Source organism: Neofelis nebulosa, chromosome 6 (genome assembly GCF_028018385.1).
Source record: "Neofelis nebulosa isolate mNeoNeb1 chromosome 6, mNeoNeb1.pri, whole genome shotgun sequence".
Classification (NCBI taxonomy): domain Eukaryota; kingdom Metazoa; phylum Chordata; class Mammalia; order Carnivora; family Felidae; genus Neofelis; species Neofelis nebulosa.
Genome location: NC_080787.1, coordinates 7,085,503 through 7,109,562, shown reverse-complemented (window position 1 = coordinate 7,109,562; position 24,060 = coordinate 7,085,503). Strand labels below are relative to the sequence as shown.

The 24,060-nt window shown below is 51.2% G+C and overlaps 2 protein-coding genes across 2 annotated transcripts; both read left to right on the top strand.

Annotated features, from left to right (window-relative positions):
• Positions 1-7,703: 7,703 nt before the first annotated feature.
• Positions 7,704-11,489, top strand: LOC131515251 (endogenous retrovirus group V member 2 Env polyprotein-like). Its single transcript, XM_058735991.1, has one exon. The coding sequence runs from the start codon at positions 7,711-7,713 to the stop codon at positions 9,028-9,030; it is 1,320 nt and encodes a 439-aa protein (XP_058591974.1). The 5' UTR covers positions 7,704-7,710; the 3' UTR covers positions 9,031-11,489.
• A 21-nt stretch (positions 11,490-11,510) lies between these two features.
• Positions 11,511-23,742, top strand: BTN1A1 (butyrophilin subfamily 1 member A1). Its single transcript, XM_058735990.1, has 9 exons — positions 11,511-13,182; positions 13,433-16,759; positions 17,273-17,409; positions 17,549-17,896; positions 19,320-19,601; positions 20,346-20,495; positions 20,920-20,940; positions 21,035-21,061; positions 21,829-23,742. Exons 3-9 carry the CDS (start codon positions 17,331-17,333, stop codon positions 22,500-22,502), a joined length of 1,581 nt encoding a protein of 526 aa, XP_058591973.1. The 5' UTR covers positions 11,511-13,182; positions 13,433-16,759; positions 17,273-17,330; the 3' UTR covers positions 22,503-23,742.
• The last annotated feature ends 318 nt before the right edge of the window (positions 23,743-24,060 follow it).

The following is a 24,060-nucleotide window of genomic DNA, read 5'->3' as shown; positions in this document are numbered from 1 at the left end:
AGGAATGTCACAGAGATCCCACCTGGCGGTTGGGGGGTGGGGGTGGGGAGGGTGGGTAGTGAGGTGTTGCGGGGTGTCAGCTTGCCTTTGGCTCCCTCATCAAGTAGTGCGCGGGCCCTGGGCAGGCGGCCCCCAAACATGCTGGTTCTTGCCTCGTCCTCCCGTCTCTGAAAATCCCTCCCTTCCTCTAGGAGGCCCTTCCTAACTTGGCCGGCTAAACTAGTCCGAGATGGAACAGTGGCTGTGTTGGGTCCCCTCCCCCCACCCGGCCCTAACCACGGAGCTCGCTGCTGCTCTGGGCTCATCCCCCTAGAAGAGCGGGCTGAGCTACACGTTCTAGGGCCGGAGACCTCACAGGAATGCGGAAGCAGGATGTTTGCCAGAAAGAACTCAGCACCGGAAACCGGACTACACCGGCCCGCGCCCAGGTGGACCCCGGCGCCGACCCTTCACCTGCTCGCTCCTCATTATAATACGCAAATGCCGCCAGGGGTGGAGACCTAACATGCTAATGAGACAGGCGGGGCAGGTGGCGGCGCGTGCTGCCCAGTGCGCCTGCGCGCCAGCTTCTCCCCGCCCCGCAAGCCCCGGCGTTCCGTCTTTCCCGCCTCGGCCGCTTTGCCAAGCGCGGGTCGGTGCCGGGGGCCGGCGGGGACTTCTGCGCCTGGCGCCGCGCTGGTGCCGGAGGATAAGCCCCGGGAAACGCCTCTCTCGGCCTCATGTCGATTTCTGTTTGCGCCGAGAGCCAAAGAGCCGTGGGGTCGGGATCGTACTTTGGCGACCACGCAGGGACCCCGAGAGGGAGCCCCGGTGACGGCCCGAGGACCCGGAGCCTGCGGACCGCGGAGGGAGCCCCCCCTGCCGTGCGACTCACGAGCGGCTCGGAGCTGGAGTCCCGCGTCCCCGCGGCGGTAAGTCGTGCCTCCCGCCGCCGGGACTCTGCCCCTCGTCTCAGGCCGCGCATGCGGCTGCGGGTTTTGCCCGTCTCCCTCTGTCACTGTCACTGTAGTCTGCATTTCTCGGACGGAGCAAGGTTGGTCTGGGCCGGCGTTCCGGGGCCGGGTGTCCCCGGTCCCCCGACTCTGACCTCCCCGGCGTTGGTCCCCTGCAGGGTCACTGGGAGCTCTCTGGTGGGTTCAGCCTGAGTGTCCCCTGCCCCCTGTCCCCTGACTCTAACCCCCAGTGGTGGTCCCCTGCAGGCTCACTGGAGGGCCTCTGGTGGGTTGAGCCCGGCCTGGGTATCCTCTCCGCTGGCTTTTCTTGTGGCCGGTCTCAGTTTCCTGGGTGTGTTTGAAAGCCGGAATTACTTCCAGACTTTCTTGTGATTTTCTTTGGGGTCAGATCTGTGTTCTTTACCTGTTGTCTCTCGGAATGGGGCTGTGGCCCTGAGAACTAACTCTGTGTTGTCTTTGTGTAAGTGTTAACTTCCTAAGTCAGTCTTGGCTTGACCCTGACCATCTTGTCTTTCTCCTTTTTATTTGTCTTGTGAATCTTCTGGTACCTTATCTTATTAAGAGGGAAGGAGAATTCCTGGTGAGTCAGACTTCGTTCCAGTGTCAGGTTGAAGAAATCCAGACCTTGGTCCGGATTCGGGGGACCTCAGGGTTAATCTTTTTGTGTACCGGGGAGCCGCCTGTTTTAAGAAATCAAGCTTCTCTGGTCGTACTGGCCTGCTTCTACCGATGGCCCAACTGGGACAAGGAGAGGTCCATTCACACAGAATCACACAGACTTCACCCAGAATCACCCAGGCTTCACACAGAATCACACAGTGTGACTCTATCTGCTAGTCAGCTTTCCCCTTTTTTCTTTTTTTATAAGTCACCAGGCCCATCCAACTTCCCAACATGTGCAACACCTTAAATGGGACAAAGGACTCCCTTCTAGGATTTTTTTAAATAATTGGGATCAGGGGCGCCTGGGTGGCTTAGTCGGTTGGGCATCCGACTTGGGCTCAGGTCATGATCTCACAGTTTGTGAGCTCGAGCCCCACATCCGGCTCTGTGCTGACAGCTTGGAGCCTGGAGCCTGCTTCAGATTCTGTGTCACCCGCTCTCTCTGCCCCTCCTCCGCTTGCACTCTTTCTCTCTCTCAAAAATAAGTAAACATTAAAAATAAATAAATAAATAATTGGGATCAGTTTAAATTGGATGGTTTGAAGAAAAGGAAAACAAATTTTTTTTTTCTTTTTTTCTTTTTTTTTTTTGCATGGCACTGTTTGGCCCCAATATCTTAGGCGAACAAGAACCAGGAACAGTGGCTCCAAAATGGACCATTAAATTTGTATGCTCAAATTTAAATTTTAATACTATCTTGCAGTTGGATTTGTTTTGCAAAAGATCTCAGAAGTAGGGAGAGACACCAAGACCCCAAATTAAGGAATTCTTGCAGAGTCTCTGTGGCCTCAGATCGTTACCACTGGCACCCCTCTCACTGCTGGGTTGAAACCAGACATTTTATTTATTTACTTATCTATTTAAATTGATATTTATTTATTTGAGAGAGAGAGCGAGCAGGGGAGGGGCAGAGTGTGAGGAAGACAGAATCCTAAGCAGGCTCTGCAAAGTCAGCAGAGAGCCCAATGTGGGCCTCGAACTCACGAACCATGAGATCATGTCCTGAGTCGAAGTCAAGAGTCGGACGCTTAACCTGCTGAGCCACTCAGGCACCCCAAAACCAGACATTTTATTTATTTATTTATTTATTTATTTATTTATTTATTTATTTATTATAATTTTTTTTTTAACGTTTATTTATTTTTGAGACAGAGAGAGACAGAGCATGAATGGGGGAGGGGCAGAGAGAGAGCGAGACACAGAATCGGAAGCAGGCTCCAGGCTCTGAGCCATCAGCCCAGAGCCCGATGCGGGGCTCGAACTCACAGACCGCGAGATCGTGACCTGAGCCGAAGTCGGACGCTCAACCGACTCAGCCACCCAGGCGCCCCAAAACCAGACATTTTAGACAATCCCCTGTTCTAGTCAAGTGGGACCTAGTACTCCTTTGCAGGAGTCCCATCCCAAACCCCCTCTACCCCTGCGACTTTGACCCCAACAACTTCCCCTCCTTCCTCCAAGATCTCCCCACCTCCTTATTCATAAGGAGCTTCCCTGCCCCTGCATCCTCCTCCCTCCTCTGGAGTAAGTCCCACTAGCACCCACAGTGCCCACCCACCCACTATAAGCCCCAACTAGATCTGTTTCCCCTTAGGGAAAGGACATACCCGAGGAAGGGATTACCAGAGTTTCCTGTCTTGCTTACAGACCTGGTTCTGTGTAAAGAAAAGTTGGGTCATTTTTCCAAAACAAACAAACAAACACCTGACGAGATGTCATCCCAGGCCTTACTGTTGCACCCTAGATGAGGAAGACAGATCCTTAGGAAGGCTGGGGATAATGCTGACAGCCTGGGATCTTAGGGTCTGCCAATCCAGGGGACGGAGTGCTTGGGGCCGGATGAAATGCTGTCCCTGCTTGGGACCCACAGTAGGATCAGGAGGGCACAACCCCCAGGGTGCAGAGGCACTTTATTACCTGCCTGTCTGAAGGGATGACGAAGTGCCTAGCCAAACCAGCTAATTATGACAAAGGGAGGGAAATAACTAGGCAAAAAGGATGAGAATCCAGCTGTCTTTCTAAACCACTGACGGACGCCTTCCGCAGACACCCAAATGGAGACCCAGAGTCGCCGCGGGGAGGTCTTTACTGACTGTGTGCTTTATCGCCCAGCCTGCCTCTGATCTTAGGGGGAAGCTACGGACGTCAGAGGCAGGTTCTCAATCCCTGCTGTCACCTTTGGTGGAGGAGGCCTTCAAGGTTTTTAATAACTGAGACAGCGCAGAGGAGGCCAGTAAAGACAAGGGTAGCAAAACAGGCACAGGTTCTGGCTGCCCTGCTCAGGGTGACCCCAGGAGGCCCAGAAGGCCGTAGCCAGAACCATCGGAACAAGTGTGCGTAACGCAGGCAGGAAGGCGGGGGGACCTGAGCCTGCCCGCCCCAGAGAGCGAAGGGCACACACGGACTCCCACCCCCGGCCAGTCTCTCGGAAGAGGGGCCGTGCAACCACAGAGAGGCCCCAGGAGCTGCCCGCCCCAGCACCCACCTGACCCCTTACCATTGTACTAGCGGAACCTCGGTCACCCTTGACGTGGCAGGTAGGAAAACTAAATTCCGTGTAGATACTGGAGCCGCCTGCTCTGTCCTGACCCAACCTGTGGGCCCTTCCCCAAGCATGACATGTGGTAACTGGGAGAGATGTGGCCAAAGGTGAGACCGTTTACTTCCCCCTCGCCTGTGAAGCCAGATCAACTGTTCTACGCATTCCTTTCTGTAGGTCCCGGAATGCTCTGCTCTGCCGCTGGGGAGAGATCTACAAAACCATTCTGGAGCCACTCTTTACCTTGAAAAGGGTGATATTAAAATGGAGATAGACCAGAAACTGGGATTTCATCCGTGGGCACTACTGGATGGTCCCAGGCTTGAGCCGCAGATACTCCTGAGGACAAACAACCAAGTAGACTCATGTCCCAGGGGAGGCAAAAAAAAAAAGTCTCCCCCATTCAGGGAAAGGTAAAACTTAGTGCAGGGTGTCTAGAAAAAATAGTTTCCCGTAAAAAGTAAATCTTTAGGAGGAATCCAGCTGATAATTTCAAAATTTCTCAAGTATGGATGGATCAAGCCTTGTCAATCCCCATGTAATACCCCAGTCCTCCCAGTGAGGAAACCCAGTGGAGAATATTGCTTTGTACAGGATTTGAGGGCCATAAATAAAGCTGTTCTCATACACCTGGTAGTACCCAACCCGTATACTCCGCTTACCCAGGGTCCAGGCGATGCTAAATTTTTTACCATCCTGGACCTGAAGGGTGCCTTTTTCTGCACATCCCTTTACGAGGAGAGTCACTATTTACTTGCCTTCGAATGGAAAACCCCTGATACTCAAGACACTACCCAGCACACCTGGGTGGTGCTTCCCTGGGGCCTTAAAGACACCCCCCACCAATCTATTTGGAAATATAGTGGCAAAAGAGTTACAAGAATTAAAATTGAGAGATGGGATCCTCTTACAACATGGTGATTTGTTAACAGCCAGTTTGACTCAGCAGTCCTCGGACTATAATACTGCAAAAACCTTATGTTTTCTAGCTAACAGAGGATATAGGGTCTCCCCCATCAAAGGCTCACATATCACAACAACAGGGCCAATATCTGGGCTTCATCCTATCTCCAGGCACCCATGTCCTGGCCACGGATCCCAAGAGGACCAGCAGCGCCTGCCCATACTGCCAACTAGAAAGCAACTCCGTGGCTTTCTTGACATGAGAGAGTTCTCTTGTATCTGGTTCCCCAGTTACGGCCCTGATGCAAAGCCCCTATATGAGGCCTTGAAGGGGGAAGAAAGGGAACCCCTACAATAGACTGTGTTGGGGGGCTTTTAAAGCCTTGAAAATGGAGCTGGATGGAGCCCCTGCACTGGAGTTCCCCTATTTGGATAAACATTTTACCTCATCTACCCATGAGAGGCAGGCTTTGGGGGTCCTAACTCAAAAGCTGGACACTGATCAGAGACTACTTTTCAAAATAACTAGACCCAGTTGCACAGGGACGGCCCAGCAGTGATGGCCACATCTCTCTTAGCGAGCCCAGTAAGCTTACCCCAGGTCAGCCTAACTCCCTATCAGGTTCAGACCATGTTAGAAACTAGAGGGCACCACTGGCTGACTGGAGGAAGGCTAACTAAGTATCAGGCCCTCTTGCCAGATTCCCCAGATATTTTAAAGGTCCACTGGACTGCACCCTGCTTCACCCTGGAGGTTAAGGGTCTCCAACATCAGTATGGAGACAGTAGAACAGACTTCTAGCAGACCTGACCTTCAAGACAAACCCCTTGACAATCTGGATATGGTGTCATTTATGGACAGGACACTTGTGGAGAGAGGCATCTGGAAGGCAGGCTACGTGATCGTGAACCGAAGTAGGGTCATTGAGGCTAGAGCTCACCTCAACACTTCATCCACCCAAAAGGTTGAACGGATAGCCCTAATTAGGACCTTGCAGTTGGGGGAAGGAAAAAGATGAAATCTCTACACTGGTTCAAAATATGGGTTCCACGTACTACATGCCCTTGCGGTCGTCCAGAAAGACAGGAAAATGTTAACAGCAAGAATTCACCAATAAAACGTAAGGACCCAATCTTCACTCTTGTAGAGGCAGTACAGCTTCTCGTTTAGGTGGCTGTAGTCCATTGTAAAAGTTGTCAGAAAGATGGGACCTCTGTAAGCAAAGAAAATAATAGTAAGGCTGACCGATCAGCTGTTCACAGTCCATGGAGCACAAAAACCAGATCAAATTACCACCTTGATAGTTGGCTCCTCTGAGTTCCCCGGCCACCCTCAATGCTCCCTGCTGGCATGGGAGGACACAGAGAGACAGGGATATACAGAATAAAGTGCTGGTAGCTTATGAGAGAGGACAAAATTCTCATTCCGGAAGCCCAACAAGAAAAGCTCAAACACTGACATGATGCACGCCACCCATTATGGCAGAGATGTCCAATGGGACTTGGTGCAAAAGGTCTTTCTAGGTCAGGGACTTAGACAATAAAACCAAGTTACCCTTGCCTGTGACTTCTGCACCCAAAATAAACCACAGAGCCGTCCAATCTATCCCCACTTCTCATGCCGGTCCAAGACCAGGGGGCATTTCCTGGGGAAGATTGGCAAGTGGATTCTAGCCAGATGCCATCACAAGCAGGCTACCGATATTACCTCGTGTTTGTTGATATTTTTACTGAATGGGTATAAGCCTTCCCACCTGGGTCTGGGAAGGCGACTGAGGTCTGTAAATCCCTCCTAAAAGGGAATTCCTAAGTCACTCCAAAGTGGTAACGGGGCCTTCTTTTATGGCTCATGTCACCCAGAGCCTTTCAGCAGCCCTGGGAATAAGTTATAAATGACATGCTCCCTGGCACCCCCATTCCTCAGGGAAGGTAGAAAAGATGAATCAGACCCTTAAAAAGATGCGAGCAAAACTCTGTCAAGAAACTGAAGAGCCTTGGGTCAAATTGCTTCCTCTCACACCACTCAGGATTCCCACCGCCCCTAAGACTCAGCGCATTTGAAATGACAGGAGCGACCCTTCTTCCAGCCCGTATTCCACCACGCAGGAAGATAAGCCAGACCTTGCGGCCTTTGAATACTTTGGGCTGAGTGCGAAAAGCCAGTTGGGCTTCTGCTAATCATAGGCACCCCTAGAGGTGATTTAGAAGAGCCCTCACCTCTGCAAATTAATCCAGGGGGTCATGCCTTCCTTCCAAGTTGTAAGGAGAGCTCCCCAGAAAAAAATCAGTTGCTCCCCAAGTGGCAAGGTCCTTACCAGGTGATTTTTAGTCACTCCAGTGGCAGTTAAGCTGCAAGGAATCCCTAGCTGGGGACATCTTTCCAGGCTAAAATCTTTTTCTCCTGGACCTCCTCAGAAACGCCTGGAAGGCCTGGAACCTTCTTCCTCACGTGAGCCTGTGGGAGACCTCAGATACTTGGTTCAAGAAGCGAGCCTCAGAGTCAGATAAGTGATTCTATCTTGGTGGATTGGTTTGCTGACATTTCTTTTTGTTGCCTCTGTTTTCCTTTTTCTTCTCTGCGGGTACATTTCGGGGCACTCCACTCTGGCAAACACCTGTTCTGCCCCTGCTGGGTCTAGAAGACGAGAACCAATGATGGGTTGCATAATGTGGGCCCTTCTCTTGGCCCTTCTCCTGGGGATGAGTTGGGAAGGAAATAACAAAGGGAGGGAAACCTGGGGAGAAAATTCAATCGTCAACTTCTCCAGCATCGTGGCCTCAGGAAATAATCTCTCTAACTGTTGGATCTGCCATCCCGGCCCACGGGATGGGGTTCCTAAGCTCCAGTTCGTACCTACAAACGAGGATGTGCCTCTCACTTTGACTTCCGGACCCATTAGGAGCACACCACTCCTGTTGGCGGAACTCAAGGAGCACGAGGATATGGCGTGTGTGACCCTTACAGACACTTGGAACCAAACTGGGCTCCAGGTTAAGCGCCCTCTTCTCTGTAAAGAACAGGGGCGGCCCTGTTGCCCCTGCGAGACCAACACCTGCCTTACCAGTGCGGGCAGCTCGCCCTCCATTTATCCCATGTCCTTTTCCATTGCAAGCTCTTCGTGTGTCCCCAACCAGACTCACTGGTGTGTGGACTCCTCTCTGCTTCCCCCGGGCGACCAACCTAACTTCTCCTGTACTCACTGGAAAGGAACAGCAACCCCTTCCTGGAGGCTCACCTATCAGACCCCATCTGCCTTCGACAGCCACGAGGGAATAGAGGAGGACGCAGAGCTAGGTGGGGGGCCGATGGACGGAGGGCCCCTGTCCCCCAGGTGCAAGAGCACACCTAAGTGGGGTCCCCTTTTACGAAGTTGGTTTAATTCCTCTTCAGCCCGCCGGGCCTGTGCCCCCCCTGGGTATCTGTTCCTCTGTGGGCCGCCACAAAATAAACTGCCCTATGAAGGGAGCCCCGATTCCTCCTTCTCCTGGCCTCTTCGGGCAGTGGCCTACGCGTGTTTAGATAATGTCCACTTCCGGGGACAATGCACTGTGGGACGACTGGGCCCAGAAGGATTAGGCGCCACTATATATAACGTCACCTCTCAAGGCAGACGTAAGAGAGCACTCAGGCTTATCTTGGCGGCAGCTAGAGAAGCCACGGGACCGGCTGCCCCCCAGGAGGGGATTGTCTATCATGAGACGACCTTAAAAAGCCTTACCCAGGTCATCGAAAACCTGGCCTCAAGCGGTGGCGACACCTCAGAGGGCCTCCAGGAGTCCCTAGATTCCCTTGACAATAGGTTAGCTGTAGATTATCTTCTGGCCACACAAGGGGGTGTCTGTGCAGTAGTCAACGACACGTGCTGTACGTACATCAACGCCTCTGGGGAGGTCGAACTAAATACCCAGGAGATTTACAGACAAGCCAGATCGCTGCATGGGTTCAAGAGCCCCAATGCCCAAACTATATAGGACTCAGAGGTTATATGCCTAACGTTGCCTGATTCCGTTCTTTCCTGGGCCCTCTTGTGGCAAAAAATTCTTCTGTTACTATTCAGACCCTACCTCCTTAATCTTTTGGTTAAGTTTGAGTCTTCTAGAGGACGGCAGTTTCTTGTCAAACAGATAGTGGCACAAGGGCCCCACCTATCCAGCCCCAAGAGGAACAAGGTCCTTACAGGTCGTTAGAGCAGTCAGCGGGAGAGTTTTACTCCTCCTGGTAGGACATGGACGACGCCCCGCTCAGCAAGAAGCAGTTTCAGAAGATGAGACCTTCGGCCCCTCCTCCTTAGGAATAAGGAGGGTAAAATCTCTCCGGTGGAGGTGGGGAGGGGTGAGGTAGACCAGGGGCTGTGTCTGGGACCTCCCCCCCCTCCCTGCCCTAACCACAGTGCACACTGCTCTGTGCTTTTGTCACCTTAGGAGAAAAGGCTGAGAGCTACATGCTTTTGAGCATTATATCTCATAGGGATGCGGGGGCAGGATGTTTTCCAGAAAGAACTCAAATGAAGAAACCAAACTAAACCAAGCCTGTGCCAAGATGGACCCCAGCACGGACCCTCACCTACTTTTTTCGTCGTTAGAATACCAATAATCCCGGCCGTGGCTGGATACTTAACATGCTAATAAGACACGTGCTGCGGAAGCATGTTCTGTCCACTGCGCCTGCGCCCCAACCTCCTTTGTCTCCACCTCCACCTGCTGAGATGTCCCTCCTTTGCCGCTTCAGCCCCCTTGCGGGCTTTGCCGGCCTTTGTTCCGGGAGCCGGCTCTCTGGTCTGGAGCATAGGCCCCCAATAAACGCTGCCTGAACCTTTTCTTGGCCTCGTGTCAATTTCTGTTTTGGCGGAGGGCTAAAGAACCCTGGGGTCCAGAACAGTCCCGCCGGTTCCTCTTTCTTGGCTTTCTCAAGTCCCGGTCCCTGGTGATGTAGATGTCTTTTTACTTGTTTACTTGTTAGGGAGGGTATTTTTCATAAGGGAGATTTGCTGCCTGCTTTCAGCGGGACGGAGGAGGGTGTGAGTGTCCTTGCACTATTTCCTAGGTAACTTATTCAGTTAAGATCATCAATATTGCCAGAGTGATACCTGCCCTTTCTCTCTATATCATTGTAGGGGAGGCAAAACTCGACCTCTTCCCGTCTTAGGTTTTTGGCTAGGACTCTTAACGAAAACACTAACAAGAGAAAAACAGTTCACGCACCCAGTGCACATCACAAGGGGAACCTAAATGAAAACAAACTCACGATGGTAACTTAGAATTCCAACTTATTTTCCATCTTCAATAAAGGAGAGTACATTTGCAGAGGTGATAGGACAAAGGAAAACAATTTTAGGCCCCAAGGCCAACAAACTGGGAAGGTACTAATAAGGGAGGAAAGTAATGGAGGTTTTCAGATTCTCCTGGTTCCTCTCTGGGCTGGTAAATGTCAGTCTCCGGTAAAATAATTTATATCTTGCCTTTAGGCAAAACGGGGAAAGTAAAGAACTTTTCCTGTGTTGGCTGCCTTTTTTTTTTTCCTGACTCAAAAACCTTTTGTTTAATTTATACAAAAAGCTACTAAATACAAAAAGTAGTTTAAAACAAAATAGTTTGGTTTTTTTTTTTTCCTGGCAGAATTTAAATGCACATAATGGATAATTCTGAAGAAAATGCATTTTCCCCACAGTGTTCAGGACTAAAATTCTACTGAAATCTTTGTTGGCCCCTTCTAGATTGCCTTCAGCTCAAAATAATTTCTGTGACAAAATGGTGTATTTTGCGTGGCCTATTCTACTTTTCATCATTAAAATGTCTAGGGCCTTTTTTTTTTTCCTCCCTTACATCTAAAACTGATTCTCTGCTCAGTGGTCATCACATGCCTGAGACTTCTCATTTGGGGAATATTATTTTGGAAATGAAATGGCATGGGAGGCACCCAGAGGGGAAGGCTGAGGTTGATTCCTGTATATTTCACCAGATGAGGCTGCTCCGCAGGGTGTTTGTGCCTTGTGGGCATTTAAACCTTAGACATGCTTGAATTCCATAACCCTTTAAGATGACTTCTAGTCAAAAGTCATCCCCGTCTAGAGTCTAGAACTATGATTCTAGGCTTTTCAAGATTGGAAGGGATTCAGGGTCCCTGGGGAGCTCAGCTAGAGCAGCAGGTGACTCTTGTTCTTGGGGTTGTGAGTTTGAGCCCCACATTCAGTGTAGCAGTTACTTAAATAGATAAAGAAACTTTTTTTTAATTGGGAGGGAGGGGGGTGCCTGGGTGGCTCGGTCGGTTAAGGTTAAATGTCGGGCTGTTGATTTCGGCTCAGGTCATGGTCTTGTGGTTCGTGGGTTCGCGCCCTGCGTTGGGCTCTGTGCACAGAGCCTGCTTGGGATTCTGTCTCCCTCTCTGTCTGCCTCTCCTCTGCTCTCTCTCTCTCTCTCTCTCTCTCTCTCTCTCTCTCTCTCTCTCTCAAAATACATATGTAACATGGGAATGGATTCTAAAGGTTATAAAACCCCAAATATATTAAATAATACATAAATAAATAAAACCCCAAATACCTTTAGATCTGAAGGAGAATGTGGGCTCTGAGAAAGCAAAATCAGGTGTGACAGCTGCTTCCCAGAACGGACAAGACCACTCCGGGATTGTGATGGAGTGAGACAAGTCCCCTGTGTAATTCATGTTCAGCATGCAGACACAAATGCAACACCACAGGCAAACCACAAGAACGACCACACATCCCCGTCTCAGCTAACCGCTTCTTTACCCATTACAGTTTCAGCCCACTCTGTTCCTCCAAGTCCTAATAAACATCAGAATATTCAGTGCTGCCACCAGTCCCCCGATTTCCAGCGGCATTCATCCAGAGCAACCCTTCCCTCTTTGACCCTCTCCCAAACCCCCACCACAAACTGAAATCCTATAAATCCCTCCCACCCCTCTCACTGAGACACCCCAGCTCCCAGCCTCCCCACAGTATGTGAGATCTGTGCTGCGGTAACAGGTACCATCAAATTTAACTGGGTTTGGCCACAGGTCTGCCTTGGCTGCTGGGCTCCAGCGTGGCCACAGACAGGGAGGAGCCCCTATCGGTCTCCCAGCCCTCCTACCCATCCATCCCAAACTTGGCTGCAGACTTTCACTTAAGTTCCCTAGATACAGCAACCTCTCTTAGCAAGTGAAGCCAAAAGGAACTTCCTGCAGATTTCTAAGAACATAAACTGCAACAAAAAGCATTCCTTGTTTGTGATGTATTGATAGTTTTTCGGTAATCAAGTATTCACAGAAGGGAACAGTCACTCCATTGTATGATTCTCAAGCACATTCCCTCCTCCTTCCCACGTCTTAACTCAAATCTCAGTTGCTTTAGTTCTGTTTATTTTCCAAAGAAATTCCTACAAGAGCTTGGAGAATTGTGGGGTTCTCCCACATGGTTCCATCAATAAGGCTTTGCATCTCTTATAAAACCATAAAACCTCCCTGTTACTGCAGAACGCAAAGAGCGCAATGATACGCACATCAGCGGATCTTCATTTCTCTGGGACTCTTTGCTTCTAACTGTGTTGGCCCCTCCATAAGATTACGGCTACAGAACCATGGAGTTGGAAAGAGTGAAGAAAAGTGACCTATCTGTAGTGGTGATGTAAAAGAGCGGTATCAGGGTTCTCCAGAGAAGCAGACCCAACAGCGTAGATACAGACATCTAGAAAAAGATATGTTACGAGGGACCAGTTCATGTGACTGTGGAGGCAGAGAAGCCCCAGGTTCTGCCCCCCACAAGCTGGAGCCCCTGGAAAAGTGCTCCAAACCCCAAGGTCTGAGAACCAGGGAGCCAGCGTCTGAGGGAAGGGACAGCTGGACATCCCAGCTCAAGCAGAGAGCAAACACGCTTCCTCTGTCTTTGTTCTACTCAGCCCTCAATGGATTGGATGATGCCCGTCCATGTTGTTGAGGGAAACCTGCTTTACTCTGACTCCCAGGTCATGATCCCGGGGTCATGGGCTCAAGCCTCTCGTCGGGCTGCGTGCTGAGCATGGGACCTGCTTGAGATTCTCTCCCTGCCCCTCTCGCCCGTTCACTTGCTCCTCTAAAAAATGAAAAATAAACTAACTTTAGAAAGAGAAGCAGGACACCTGGCTGGCTCAGTGGGAAGAGCATGCGACTCTTTTTTTTTTTTTTTTTTTTTTTTACTTTTTTTAAATTTTTATTTATTTTTGGGACAGAGAAAGACAGAGCATGAACAGGGGAGGGGCAGAGAGAGAGGGAGACACAGAATCGGAAGCAGGCTCCAGGCTCTGAGCCATCAGCCCGGAGCCCGGCGCGGGGCTCGAACTCACGGACCGCGAGATCGTGACCTGAGCTGAAGTCGGATGCTTAACCGACTGAGCCACCCAGGCGCCCCGAGCATGCGACTCTTAATCCCGGGGCTGGGAGTTTGAGTTCCATGCTGGATGTAGAGCTTACTTAAGACAATAAATAAATAAACTTAAAAGGGAGACAGAAGGGGCAAGTGGTTGCCTCAGTCAAGTGCTGGTGAAGGTCACGTAGAACGAGGATGAGAGTAATCCCTGGCTCTGACTAGTCTAGGACACTGGGAAATCTGAACAGTGGTGGGAAAGGGCCGAAGAGATAAGTCCTGACCTTTGGCCATGAGATTCACTCCATAGCGAGCGGGTCGCATGCCTCGGCCCAAACGATCTTCGTGTCTCAGAGGGAAAAGTCTGTTTCGGGTCTCCAGTGGCCCTGGGCGTGGCAGGACCTTCCCCATAGCAGCCCCGCATGGTTCAGGCATCTCACCAACAATGCGAGCCTGGAGAGACAGGGGCGCCTAGCATCTCTGTTCCCGGAGTGAGCCTTGACTCAGACATCCGCCTGGGATGACCCAAGGTGTTCCTTTATGTAGAAGTGACTCAGATGTTACCCCGTCAAAACTGGGGCTGCCACATAGCTTGAGTTGTAGATACCATTGCTTTCTATCTCCCTGGCCCCTTCCTTGTTCCGTGTAGCTCCCTTGGGTGCAGGAAAAAGCTCTTCTTTTTTTCTTTCCCCCCCAAAATTCCCTGTGGGATTTTTCTGACAACGTAGAGCAGGGGTCAGGAGTCTAGTCATAGCGTGTTGAGGAGAGGAAACCCATTATAGATGATATTTTTCAGAAGTTAAACACAAAGGGGAGTTGAGAATGAGACAGGAGCATTTCAAACGAGGAAGGCCAGGGACCAGTTAGTTTGATTTCAGCTGCAAATTCTGTTTTGGCTTTTGTGCTGATGAGAAGTCAGAGAGTAAGAACTTGAAGGGGAGCTCAGTTTAGGGGAGGAAGGCAGACTTGGAAACAAAAGGCAAAAATAAACATGTGCCTGTCAGAGTAGGACTCAGGTCAGGTGTGTGCCAGCAGAGAGGACCAGTAAGTTTCCTGTGTCACAGGATAAACCAGGCCCATGTCCTGCAGACTCGGTTTCGCTTGGAGGGGGCCTAGGTTATCCGGAGTCATATTTAAACAAATCTCGTATATAATGAAGTAAAATGATGTGATTTACCCCAAACTTATGGGTAAGACCCAAGACTTTAAGAGTGTTTCTCACTTGAGTTGGGCAGCGCTGGGAGCTCCTTCCTAAAGCCCCTCTGGTTAGGGTGCTCGCTCGGCTGGGACCACAGTGAGGTCCGGCCCAGGGAACGAAGGAGCAGCTCTAGAAGAGAGGGTGCACCTGCTTGCTTCTGGAAGAAGTTGCCCTTAAATGAGCTTCTGAGGGAGGAGCAGGACTTTGTCCCGCAGATGCTGTAGGAAGAGGGGAGACAGCACCGGAACCTGGAGGCCTAGAAAGGTGCTGTGGGCTGAGGTTACCCCATCTTCCAAATTCTTCGAGAGGTGGATAGGCCATCGGAGGGGGGGGAGAAGAGGCCGAGAGGAAGGAATCAGGGAGACAACTAGATCCTACATTTTCTTGACCAGATTAAGTGTCTGAATTTGGTGCTGGGGCCACTAAGGAGACATGTAGGGGTTTTGAAGCAAGAAGTGACATGATCAGACTTCCATTTGGTAAAAGCCATTCTAGCAGTCTTGTAAGTCAACCGGAGCAATTATTTTTTGTCGGTCGTTTTTTTCTTTTTTAATGTTTATCTTTGAGGGAGCCTGTGAGTGGGGGAGGGGCAGAGAGGCCGGGGACAAAGGATTGGAAGCGGGCTCCGTGCTCACAGCTTCAAGCCCGATGCGGGTCTGCGGGTCGGGTCTGGCTCATGAACCCTGAGATCATGACCTCAGCCAAAGTCAGAGGCTCAACCCACCGAGCCACCCAGGTGCCCCTCTTTTGTTGGTCTTAATCACAACCTGAAATAAAGGCAAAGTACAAACTGGGGTGGTGAAGGATATGAGCCACATATATAATACAGGATTGACAGCTTTAATTTATAAAAAATTCATACGGAAGAATAGGAAACAGCATCAAAATGTCTGGGGGGGGGGCAATTTGCCTGGAAAAATCTCTTCCAGAGTATATTAAATAGTTAATATGAAAAGCGATCAGCCTCGCTGTCCTATAAATGTCTAGTAAAATAATAATTTGATCCATTTCACCCATCCCATTAGTGATGACTAGGGAATAATTGTTCTCAGTGTTGGCAGGAATTAGGTGAGAGGCTCATTCCCATTAACAGTGTGATAGGTTTAACTTTGGCAATATGCTCATAATTCAACTCCTAGACCCGATGACTATCTTTCTGGGAATTTATCAGAAAGTTTGTCAGGAAGTATCAAAGATGTGGACAAAGATTTATGTATTTATAAAGTGCACTAGTTATAGTAGATTTAAAAAAAAGCCACTAAGATGTCCCACAATCTTGGGTATTACAGGAACCTACAATATGATATTATGTAAGTATAAATAATGTTTCTGATTATGCAAAAGCATCTTCAATTCTGCCAGAATGTGAACAGAGGCTGTCATTGGTTGGTGACATTATGAGTGATTTCTGCTTTGTAAAAGTGTTTTCCAGAGGTGCCTGGCTGGCTCGGTCAGTGGAGCAGGAGAGCCTTGATCCTGGGGTTGTAAGTTTGAGTCCCACACTGGGTGTAGAGATTACTTAAAAATAAAATCTTAAAAAAAATAACTAAAAAAATGTTTTCCCATGTTGTTAATTTTTTTTTTCATGACAATAAGAGGTTTAACCCCAAAATAAGGAATTGCAGGCCGAATTGCTTGCAGGAAGGCAACTTTGAGGCAGTGAAAACTGAATCACACACGTGCATTCCCAGTCTACCCTTGAACTTTCAACCCACATAAACAACAGAGTAACGACTTCCCCTCTTCTCAATCCTTACCATCACTTGACAGGCTTAATCTCATTTAATGCTCCCAGTGCCTCCCCAACTTCAGGATAAAAGAAGTGAGGCTTGAGGGGGGAAATTCACCAGCCCAACGCCTTCCGTTTCATTTTAGTGTTGTCTTGACCCTCCCTTTTTGCCCTATCCCCTTTTATTTAGTCCAGCCCATCCTTCTGTATCCTGGTCTTTGAGCTGAAGACTGCAAAGACACGGACCCTTCATCTCTCTGGAAAACTTCCCCTCCCCACCCCACCCCCCAGAGCCAAGGCCTGGGAGCTGGGGGCAGGCTTTCCTGAGATCACTTCCCGCTTCCTTCTTCCCCGCCTTTAACTTTGGCTCCTGGGGCCACAGCCAGCTTGGTCACTTGCTAACCAGGCTCCTGGGTGCCTCTTCCTCCAAGATCAGAGGTCAGTGCCTGTGCCCGCTCTGGTCCCCCCCCCTCCCCCCACCTGAGCACTTTCTCTCCCTCTGGCTCTTTCCCGGGTCCTGGGCCCTCTACCCCCTGCCCTTTACTCTCCAGTTCCCCTCCCTTCTCCCGACTTTCCTCTTCTCTCCTCGGGTTCAGTCCCCTGGTTTCCATCTCTGCCTCCATCCCTTCATCGTTATTCTCATTCCTGAAAGCAAATACCAAATTACTGTATTGGCGGGGGGGGGGGGGGGGGGGGCTTTTTAGAGCAGCGGTACATTGGTACGCAACCCATTAATGGGTACCATGCCTCCCAATTCCCTTCTCCTAGGATTCTTTTAGGGGTTTAGGGCCTATTCGGCTGTGCACCTGCTCGGCCACACGGGGCGGTGTGTGCTCGCACCGGGAGTCTGCGGTGGGAGGGGGCGAGCGGGCGGATCCGCGTGGAAAGAGCGGTGGGGAGGGGGCCGGAGAAGGGCATCGAAAGATCCATCTCCCGGCCTGCATCTCCCAGGCGCAAGTTCTGACGCCCGCAGGACACCCGGTGACCTGCTGCCCCAGGAAGGCTGGACATGGCAGTTTTTCCAAACTCCTGCCTCCCCGCGTGCCTGCTCGTACTCACTTTCTTCCAGCTGTCCAGGCCCGATTCGGGTAGGTCCCCCCGGGCTCCGTCTCTGGCCCCCTGGGGTTCCCCCCCCCATGCCCCGACCTCGGCCGGGGTCCGGGTGGAGCAGACGGCCCTCCGTCCGTGTGAGTCCTCAGCTCCCCCCTGCACGCCCGGTTTGCGCAGCCCCCTTCGACGTGATCGGCCCCGCGGAGCCCGTCCTGGCCGCGCTGGGGGACGACGCCGAGCTGCCCTGCCGCCTGTCCCCGAGCGTGAGCGCCGAGCGCATGGAGCTGCGATGGTTCCGCGGGAAGGTGGCGGCCGCGGTGCTGGTGCGCCGGGACGGCCGCGAGCGGGAGGCCGAGCAGACGGCCGAGTACCGCGGCAGGGCCACGCTGCTGGACGGCGACATCGCGGCCGGGCGCGTCGCCGTGCGCATACACCGGGTCCGGGCCTCGGACGACGGCGAGTACCGGTGCCTCTTCCGGCAGGACGGACGCTACGGGGAGGCCAGCGTGCACCTGAAGGTGGCCGGTGAGTGCGCGGGTTCGACCCTCTCCGGTGACTTCCGGGGGGCGTCCGTTTTCCCGCGGCTCCCTTGCTTTGGAAGCCACCGCGTTCGTCGTCCCGAGAAATCCCTTCTAGGGCGGAAAAGGCTGGCGGGCTGAGGGTGGGAGGTCAGCGGGAAGGCGTTGGAGAGATGGCCCCATGTTGTGATTGCGAGGCTACACCACATCCTCTCTAGTTAGCGCGCCAGAATATGCTGGATCCAGCCCCAGGCCCCAACATTCAGGTTGTGTCTGCTTGTCACCACTCCGGTGAGGGACCCTGTGCCGCGCTTTTCCGTTGCAACCTGAGGCTGCCGTGTGGATTCGTGCCTAGGGACGGGCTTCCCAGGATCCTAGAGGTGGCTGCTCGCTAACATTGTTGATCCACCTAGAAAAGTTTTTGGGTTTTGTTTCCCTTCTCTGCTTCAAGCCAAATTTCAAACTAAGGAGAATGGTAAGCATTCAGGAGGAAAGTATGCGTTGGGGTCTGACTTTCCCGCTTACTTGGAATGCCATCAAACTAATCTCTTTCTGAGCCTTATTTCCTGCTATAAAACTGGGCAATGCATCTGTCAAACAAGATTTGGCAAGAATGAAATAAAGTGAGACAGCGTATACATGAAACTGTTATTGTTACTCTTTTAAAGTGATAGACATCTTTGAGAATCTCCTGAAAGTGGCAGGCAGCCCTTTTCATGAAAAGAATACCCATTTTCACATATACACACAAATCAAAACGTAGATTTAAACTAAGAGCTGTGGACAGGTGTTTAAGGACTCTCCTCTGCAGCTTGGTGTTTTTCTATACTCTGTAGAATTGTAAGAATATAATTAGGCTGAAAACAGAAAGGGTAAGAACAGCTTTATGTCGATATATGTTAGGACACTGGGGCAAGGAGGTTGAAACCATTTAAGAAAATTCCTGAATCAGTATCACACGGAAAGGAAACTTAAATTGTCGGCTACAGTCTTAATGCAGGGAACCTCCAATCCCCCTTCTCCTCAGGGACACTTCTTCTCTGTTCACATCTTCTCTGTTAAATACCCACTCCTGGTTCTCCTCCTCGAAGTCTTTTCATAATACTTCCAACCACAAAGCCCTCTCCCATCTCTGGAGCTCCCTAACCTGCCTCTAAGCCATTGGTCTTGCTGTTCCTGCTGACTGTGTTCCTATGTCTGTCCATCACACTCCTGCTTACATTTCAAACACTAAATCCCAATATGGGATCCCTCTCTGATAACGTTCCTTTTACTGACGCCTCAGTTTCCTCGTGTCATGAAACAGAACATGAAGCCCTCTCATTCCTAGTCTCCGTGTGCCTTTCTTTCTCAGACTGTGTAACCCTATGGTTATAAGGTTCCCAGAAGGGTGTCCACTAAAGGAGTGAGGCCAGCTTCTCTCTCCGCAGCTCTGGGCTCTGATCCTCAAATCCATATGGAAGTTCAAGAAAGTGGAGAGATCCGGCTGGAGTGTAACTCCATAGGATGGTACCCAGAGCCCCAGGTGCGGTGGAGAACTTCCGAGGGAGAGTGGTTTCCATCCACAGCAGAGTCTAGGAACCCCGATGAAGAAGGCCTGTTCACTGTGGCGGCTTCCGTGATCATCAGGGACACCTCCATGAAGAATATATCCTGCCATTTCCAGAACCTCCTTCTGGGCCAGGAGAAGGAAGTAGAGATCTCCATACCAGGTCAGTGAAATCAGCGTTGGGTTCCTATGTGACAGTTTCAGGGCCACATCACCTAGGGCACCTGCCCAAGCCATGCCCTCATGACACAGTTGTCTACTTTCTCCCCACCTAAGCGCCTGATCCCCGACATGAGGGAGCCCCACCAACGTCATCAGAAGAATAGGGATTCTGAACACATCAACCCTCCCTGGATCTCATTAAATCCCAGATTTTCCATTTTAGGAGATATATCTTAGATATAGAAGCTCTGTCCTTGGGGGCCTTCCTAATCCAGAGCGTTCTCTCCTTGAGTAACAGGAAAACCCATTTCCACCCTTGCCCCTTGGCCTCCCCCCTCCCATGCTAGAGCTCTGTCTAGGTTTCGAGGGCCCTCAGGAAAGCAGATCTTCTCATCACCCTCCCCCCCACCCCGACCATCTCTGGCTCAGGCAGGGACCTTTCCTTATTCTTTGGTCATTGAGTCCCTTTCTGTGGCACACAGAGGTGACATGTCCCCTTCTTTATTTACTTCCCACATCCCCTTGGCTCCCATCCTGCTCCTTCCTCTCTTTCACTGCCCTCCCCTACCTGAGATCAAAATTTTTCTGAAAAGCTTAGAGCAGCACTGGAAGGACTCATTTTTGCCGTGGGAGGAACGGGGGAGGTCTAGGTCGTCTTCTCTTGCAACCCCCTTTGCAATCGGGAGCAGAGGCAGACTTCCTCAGGGCTGCACGACAAATGTCCTTCTTGGGGATTTCGTTTCAGCTCCCTTCTTCCCACGGCTGACTCCCTGGATGGTGGCAGTGGCTGTCATCTTGATGGTCCTGGGACTTCTTACAATTGGGTCCGTATTTGGCACTTGGAGACTATACAGGGAAAGAGCCCAACAGAGAAAGGATGAATTCAGCTCTAAAGGTGAGTCAGAGGCCGCTTGTCAGGAGTGCTTCCGAGTGGGGGTGGACCCAAGTCCTTTCAGAAGATATTTGGGTCTAGAATTCTGGAAGTCAAGATGGGGGGGGTCGTTATAAGGCACCTGAAGCCGCTGATCCCCAATATGAAGGTCTGGGGGGCAGAAGGAGTCAAAACCAATGCAAACTGAGATATTAGACCTGATGTGCACTCACTACCCACCCTCAGACTCTCCTCACTCCTAACTCGGTTTCCCAGTAAAGATCAAAGATCTGATCCCAAGCCAGTAGGAACTTCCTGCACATTTCTTAGAAACATAAAATAAATAAACCATAATCCTTGTTCCTCATTTATTGATAAAGCTTCAGTAATCAGGTAGAGATGAACCATTTATTCCTTTGTCATTAAGGTATTTCTGTTTGTTTTCCAGAGAAACTCCTGGAAGAGCTCAGTAAGTTCTCTCTTCTTGTCGTTAGTTCACCGACAAGGTGTCCCCTCTCTCATTAGAAACCCATCAATGACCATCTCGTTCTCTTTCATTGCAGAACAGAAAAAGGCCACCCTGCATGCAGGTGAGTGACTGAGCTTCTCAAGGGCTCTGAGGCTCTATCACCCAGGGATTCAAAGTCCTATAATACTTGGACATAAAAACACTAACACAGTTTCGTGGTGAAGATAGATAGGGGAAAGATGATGTAAACGGGCTTCACATTTTCCTCGAGGCACACAGAGGGCCCTTGGAAGATGTTTCGAAGACAAGCCCCTGTAACAGGCGCCCCTGAGGCCCTGGGGACAGTCAACTCACACATCACCTTGTGGCTTTTGACGGAAGAGGAAAATAGAGACGGCAGAACAGGCCAAACACCTCTCCTCCTGAGGAGACCTACCAAAGTCTAGAACAGTCTAGATAGATAGATAGATAGATAGATATTTTTAATTTTTTTATTGTTTATTATTTTTGAGAGAGAGAGAGACAGAGACAGAGAGCAAGCAGGGAAGGGGCAGAGAGAGAGGGAGACACAGAATTGGAAACAGGCTCCGGGCTCTGAGCCATCAGCACAGAGCCCGACGCGGGGCTCAAACTCACAGACTGTGAGATCATGACCTGAGCTGTAGTCAGCCGCCCAACTGACTGAGCCACCCAGGCGGCCCTATATATATATATACATATATGCACATATATATACATACATACATATATATACACATACATATACATATGTATGTGTATATATATATATAATTTTTTTTTTTTTTTTTTTTTTTTTGAGAAGAAAGACTATGTCTTGTCACCTCTAATGCTCACTGATGCTCAGGCCAGCTCTCTCTCCGTCTCTAGTTGACGTGACTCTGGATCCAGACACCGCCCATCCCCACCTCTTTTTGTACGAGGATTCAAAATCTGTCCGGCTGGAAGATTCACGCCAGAAACTGCCCGAGAAACCGGAGAGATTTGACTCCTGGCCTTGTGTGTTGGGTCGTGAGACCTTCACGTCAGGGCGACATTTCTGGGAGGTGGAGGTGGGAGACAGGGCCGACTGGGCAGTCGGGGTGTGTAGGGAGAATGTGGTGAAGAAAGGGTTTGACCCCATGACTCCTCAGAATGGGTTCTGGGCTGTGGAGTTGTATGGGAATGGGTACTGGGCCCTCACCCCACAGCGGACCCCTCTCCCATTGGCAGGGCCCCCCCGCCGGGTTGGGATTTTCCTGGACTATGAATCAGGAGACGTCTCCTTCTACAATATGGCCAACGGAGCCCATATCTATACTTTCTCCAATGCCTCCTTCTCTGGTCCCCTCCGGCCTTTCTTCTGCCTGTGGTCTTGTGGTAAAAAGCCCTTGACCATCTGCCCACCCACTGATGGGCCTGAGAGAGTCACAGTAGTTGTCGATGCCAAGGACTTTGCTAAGGAGATCCCGCTGTCCCCTATGGGGGAGGACTCTGCCTCTGGGGATACGGATACCCTCCACTCTAAGCTAATCCCTACCCAGCCCAGCCAAGGGGCACCTTAAGGAATCTCCCAGCTAAACCGTTCTCCTTTATGCTAAGCCCTCCCCTCAGTCCTCTCTGAGTCGCCAGCCCCCAACCTCACCCAGCCCCTGTTTCTTCCTGTTGGGTAGGGATCAGTTGGTCTTGGGAAGGTTATGTTGCTGCTGTTAGAGAGCGTGGGGTGTAGGGCCTTCCTAATCTGTTTCTGTACTGGTACTCAGGGGGCAGGCACGTGACTCTGAAGCTGTTTCTAGTGTCCTCCTACCCCTCCCCCCAGGCCACATCCTATAGGGAGGGACAGCTCGGCTATCGAGATGGGGTTAGGTTGGCATGTGGTTGTGACAGAAACATCTCAGTGTCCAGAAGAGGGGTGAGTAGAGGAACAGGTTTTACACAAGCGGGAAACCCAGAAGGTTCTGGGAAGGGAAAATTCGAGGCTGAAGTCCCATAAAGGAACCCGGGGGGACATCGCAGTGGAGGAAAGGGAGGGGAACATAGGCCAATGATGAATACCTGGCCTGCTTCTAGAGTTTTAGGGCCTGTCTCTCAGATTTTCTAAGACATGTCCTACAGGGTAAAGGGAACTGGCCCTACTCCTGTGGGATCTGAAAAAAATGGTGTGGGGGCGTGGAGAGGGGATGAAGGGAGCAGGGCTGAGGGCCGGACAGAAGATCTGACCCCGGAGAAAACGGGAGACAAAACCCAAGCTGTGTGCGTCACCACGACGCGGATCCTGCTTTCCTCTCTGCAGCCTCCTGTTTCCCCCTCACCTGGAGTCATTCCAGCCTCTCTTGCTGGGCCCCGCAACTTTCCAGCTCTCTTCCTCCTTTTGACTTAGAATCTCTCCATCTCAGAGCCTTTCTAGAAACCCTGGTCAGTGATGTCCCCTCTTTAGCAGCCGGTGTCGGCCTCAGGGCCCCTCAGCCCTCATCCCAACGTCTGCTTTAGCCCCCTCGAACCCCCCCTCCATCCGCTCCCCAAGCAGCTCATGCCCACGCCCCGCCACCGGTCACCCTCCCCGCCCAGCTTTCCTGCGTGCCCTTCTCCCCGGGGTCCCCGGGGGCTGTGTCATCGCACTCGACACAGCTCGACTGACCACACCTGCTCGTGTTTGTGCTTTCCCGTATGCTTGGGGCTCGTCAAGCCAATGGACCGCAGGTGTATCTGGGCTCGGCCCTTCTACTTCCGTGGTGCTCTTCCAGTTTCCAGCATGGGTGTCGCCCGTGGTCTTGACCTAATAAATAAGTCTGTTGATTGCTGAAAGCGGCATCTGCGACCTTCCTTTCTTTATCCCCACAAGTGGAGCCGAGGCAGAAACAGGAAAGCAGCCGCCGGGGAGCGCAGCTGCCCGGCCGCGGCAGCGTGGTTCTACGTAGCCAAGACTCACCCGCAGGCCTGACGGCAGCGGGCTCACCGAGGGCGCAAGGGCTATCGTCCCAGGAGGGTCTAGCTGCTTACAGAAAGGCCAGGTTGCCAGTCGCTGCCTCCCCTCAGCGTCTGTGTGGGTGGTGGCCCCATATCGACTGCTGAAGAGGTAACTGACTACGGGTGTCGGTGAGTGAAGCCACCTCTTGAAATTTT

What these genes read in the sequence shown, in the direction of transcription:
- LOC131515251 (XM_058735991.1), top strand. Translation starts at nt 7,711, where the DNA reads ATGATGGGTTGCATAATGTGGGCCCTTCTCTTGGCCCTTCTCCTGGGG.
- BTN1A1 (XM_058735990.1), top strand. Translation starts at nt 17,331, where the DNA reads ATGGCAGTTTTTCCAAACTCCTGCCTCCCCGCGTGCCTGCTCGTACTC. An exon ending in GGATGAATTCAGCTCTAAAG is followed by an intron (nt 20,496 to 20,919) that starts GTGAGTCAGAGG and finishes TTTGTTTTCCAG; the next exon opens with AGAAACTCCTGGAAGAGCTC. An exon ending in GAAACTCCTGGAAGAGCTCA is followed by an intron (nt 20,941 to 21,034) that starts GTAAGTTCTCTC and finishes CTTTCATTGCAG; the next exon opens with AACAGAAAAAGGCCACCCTG.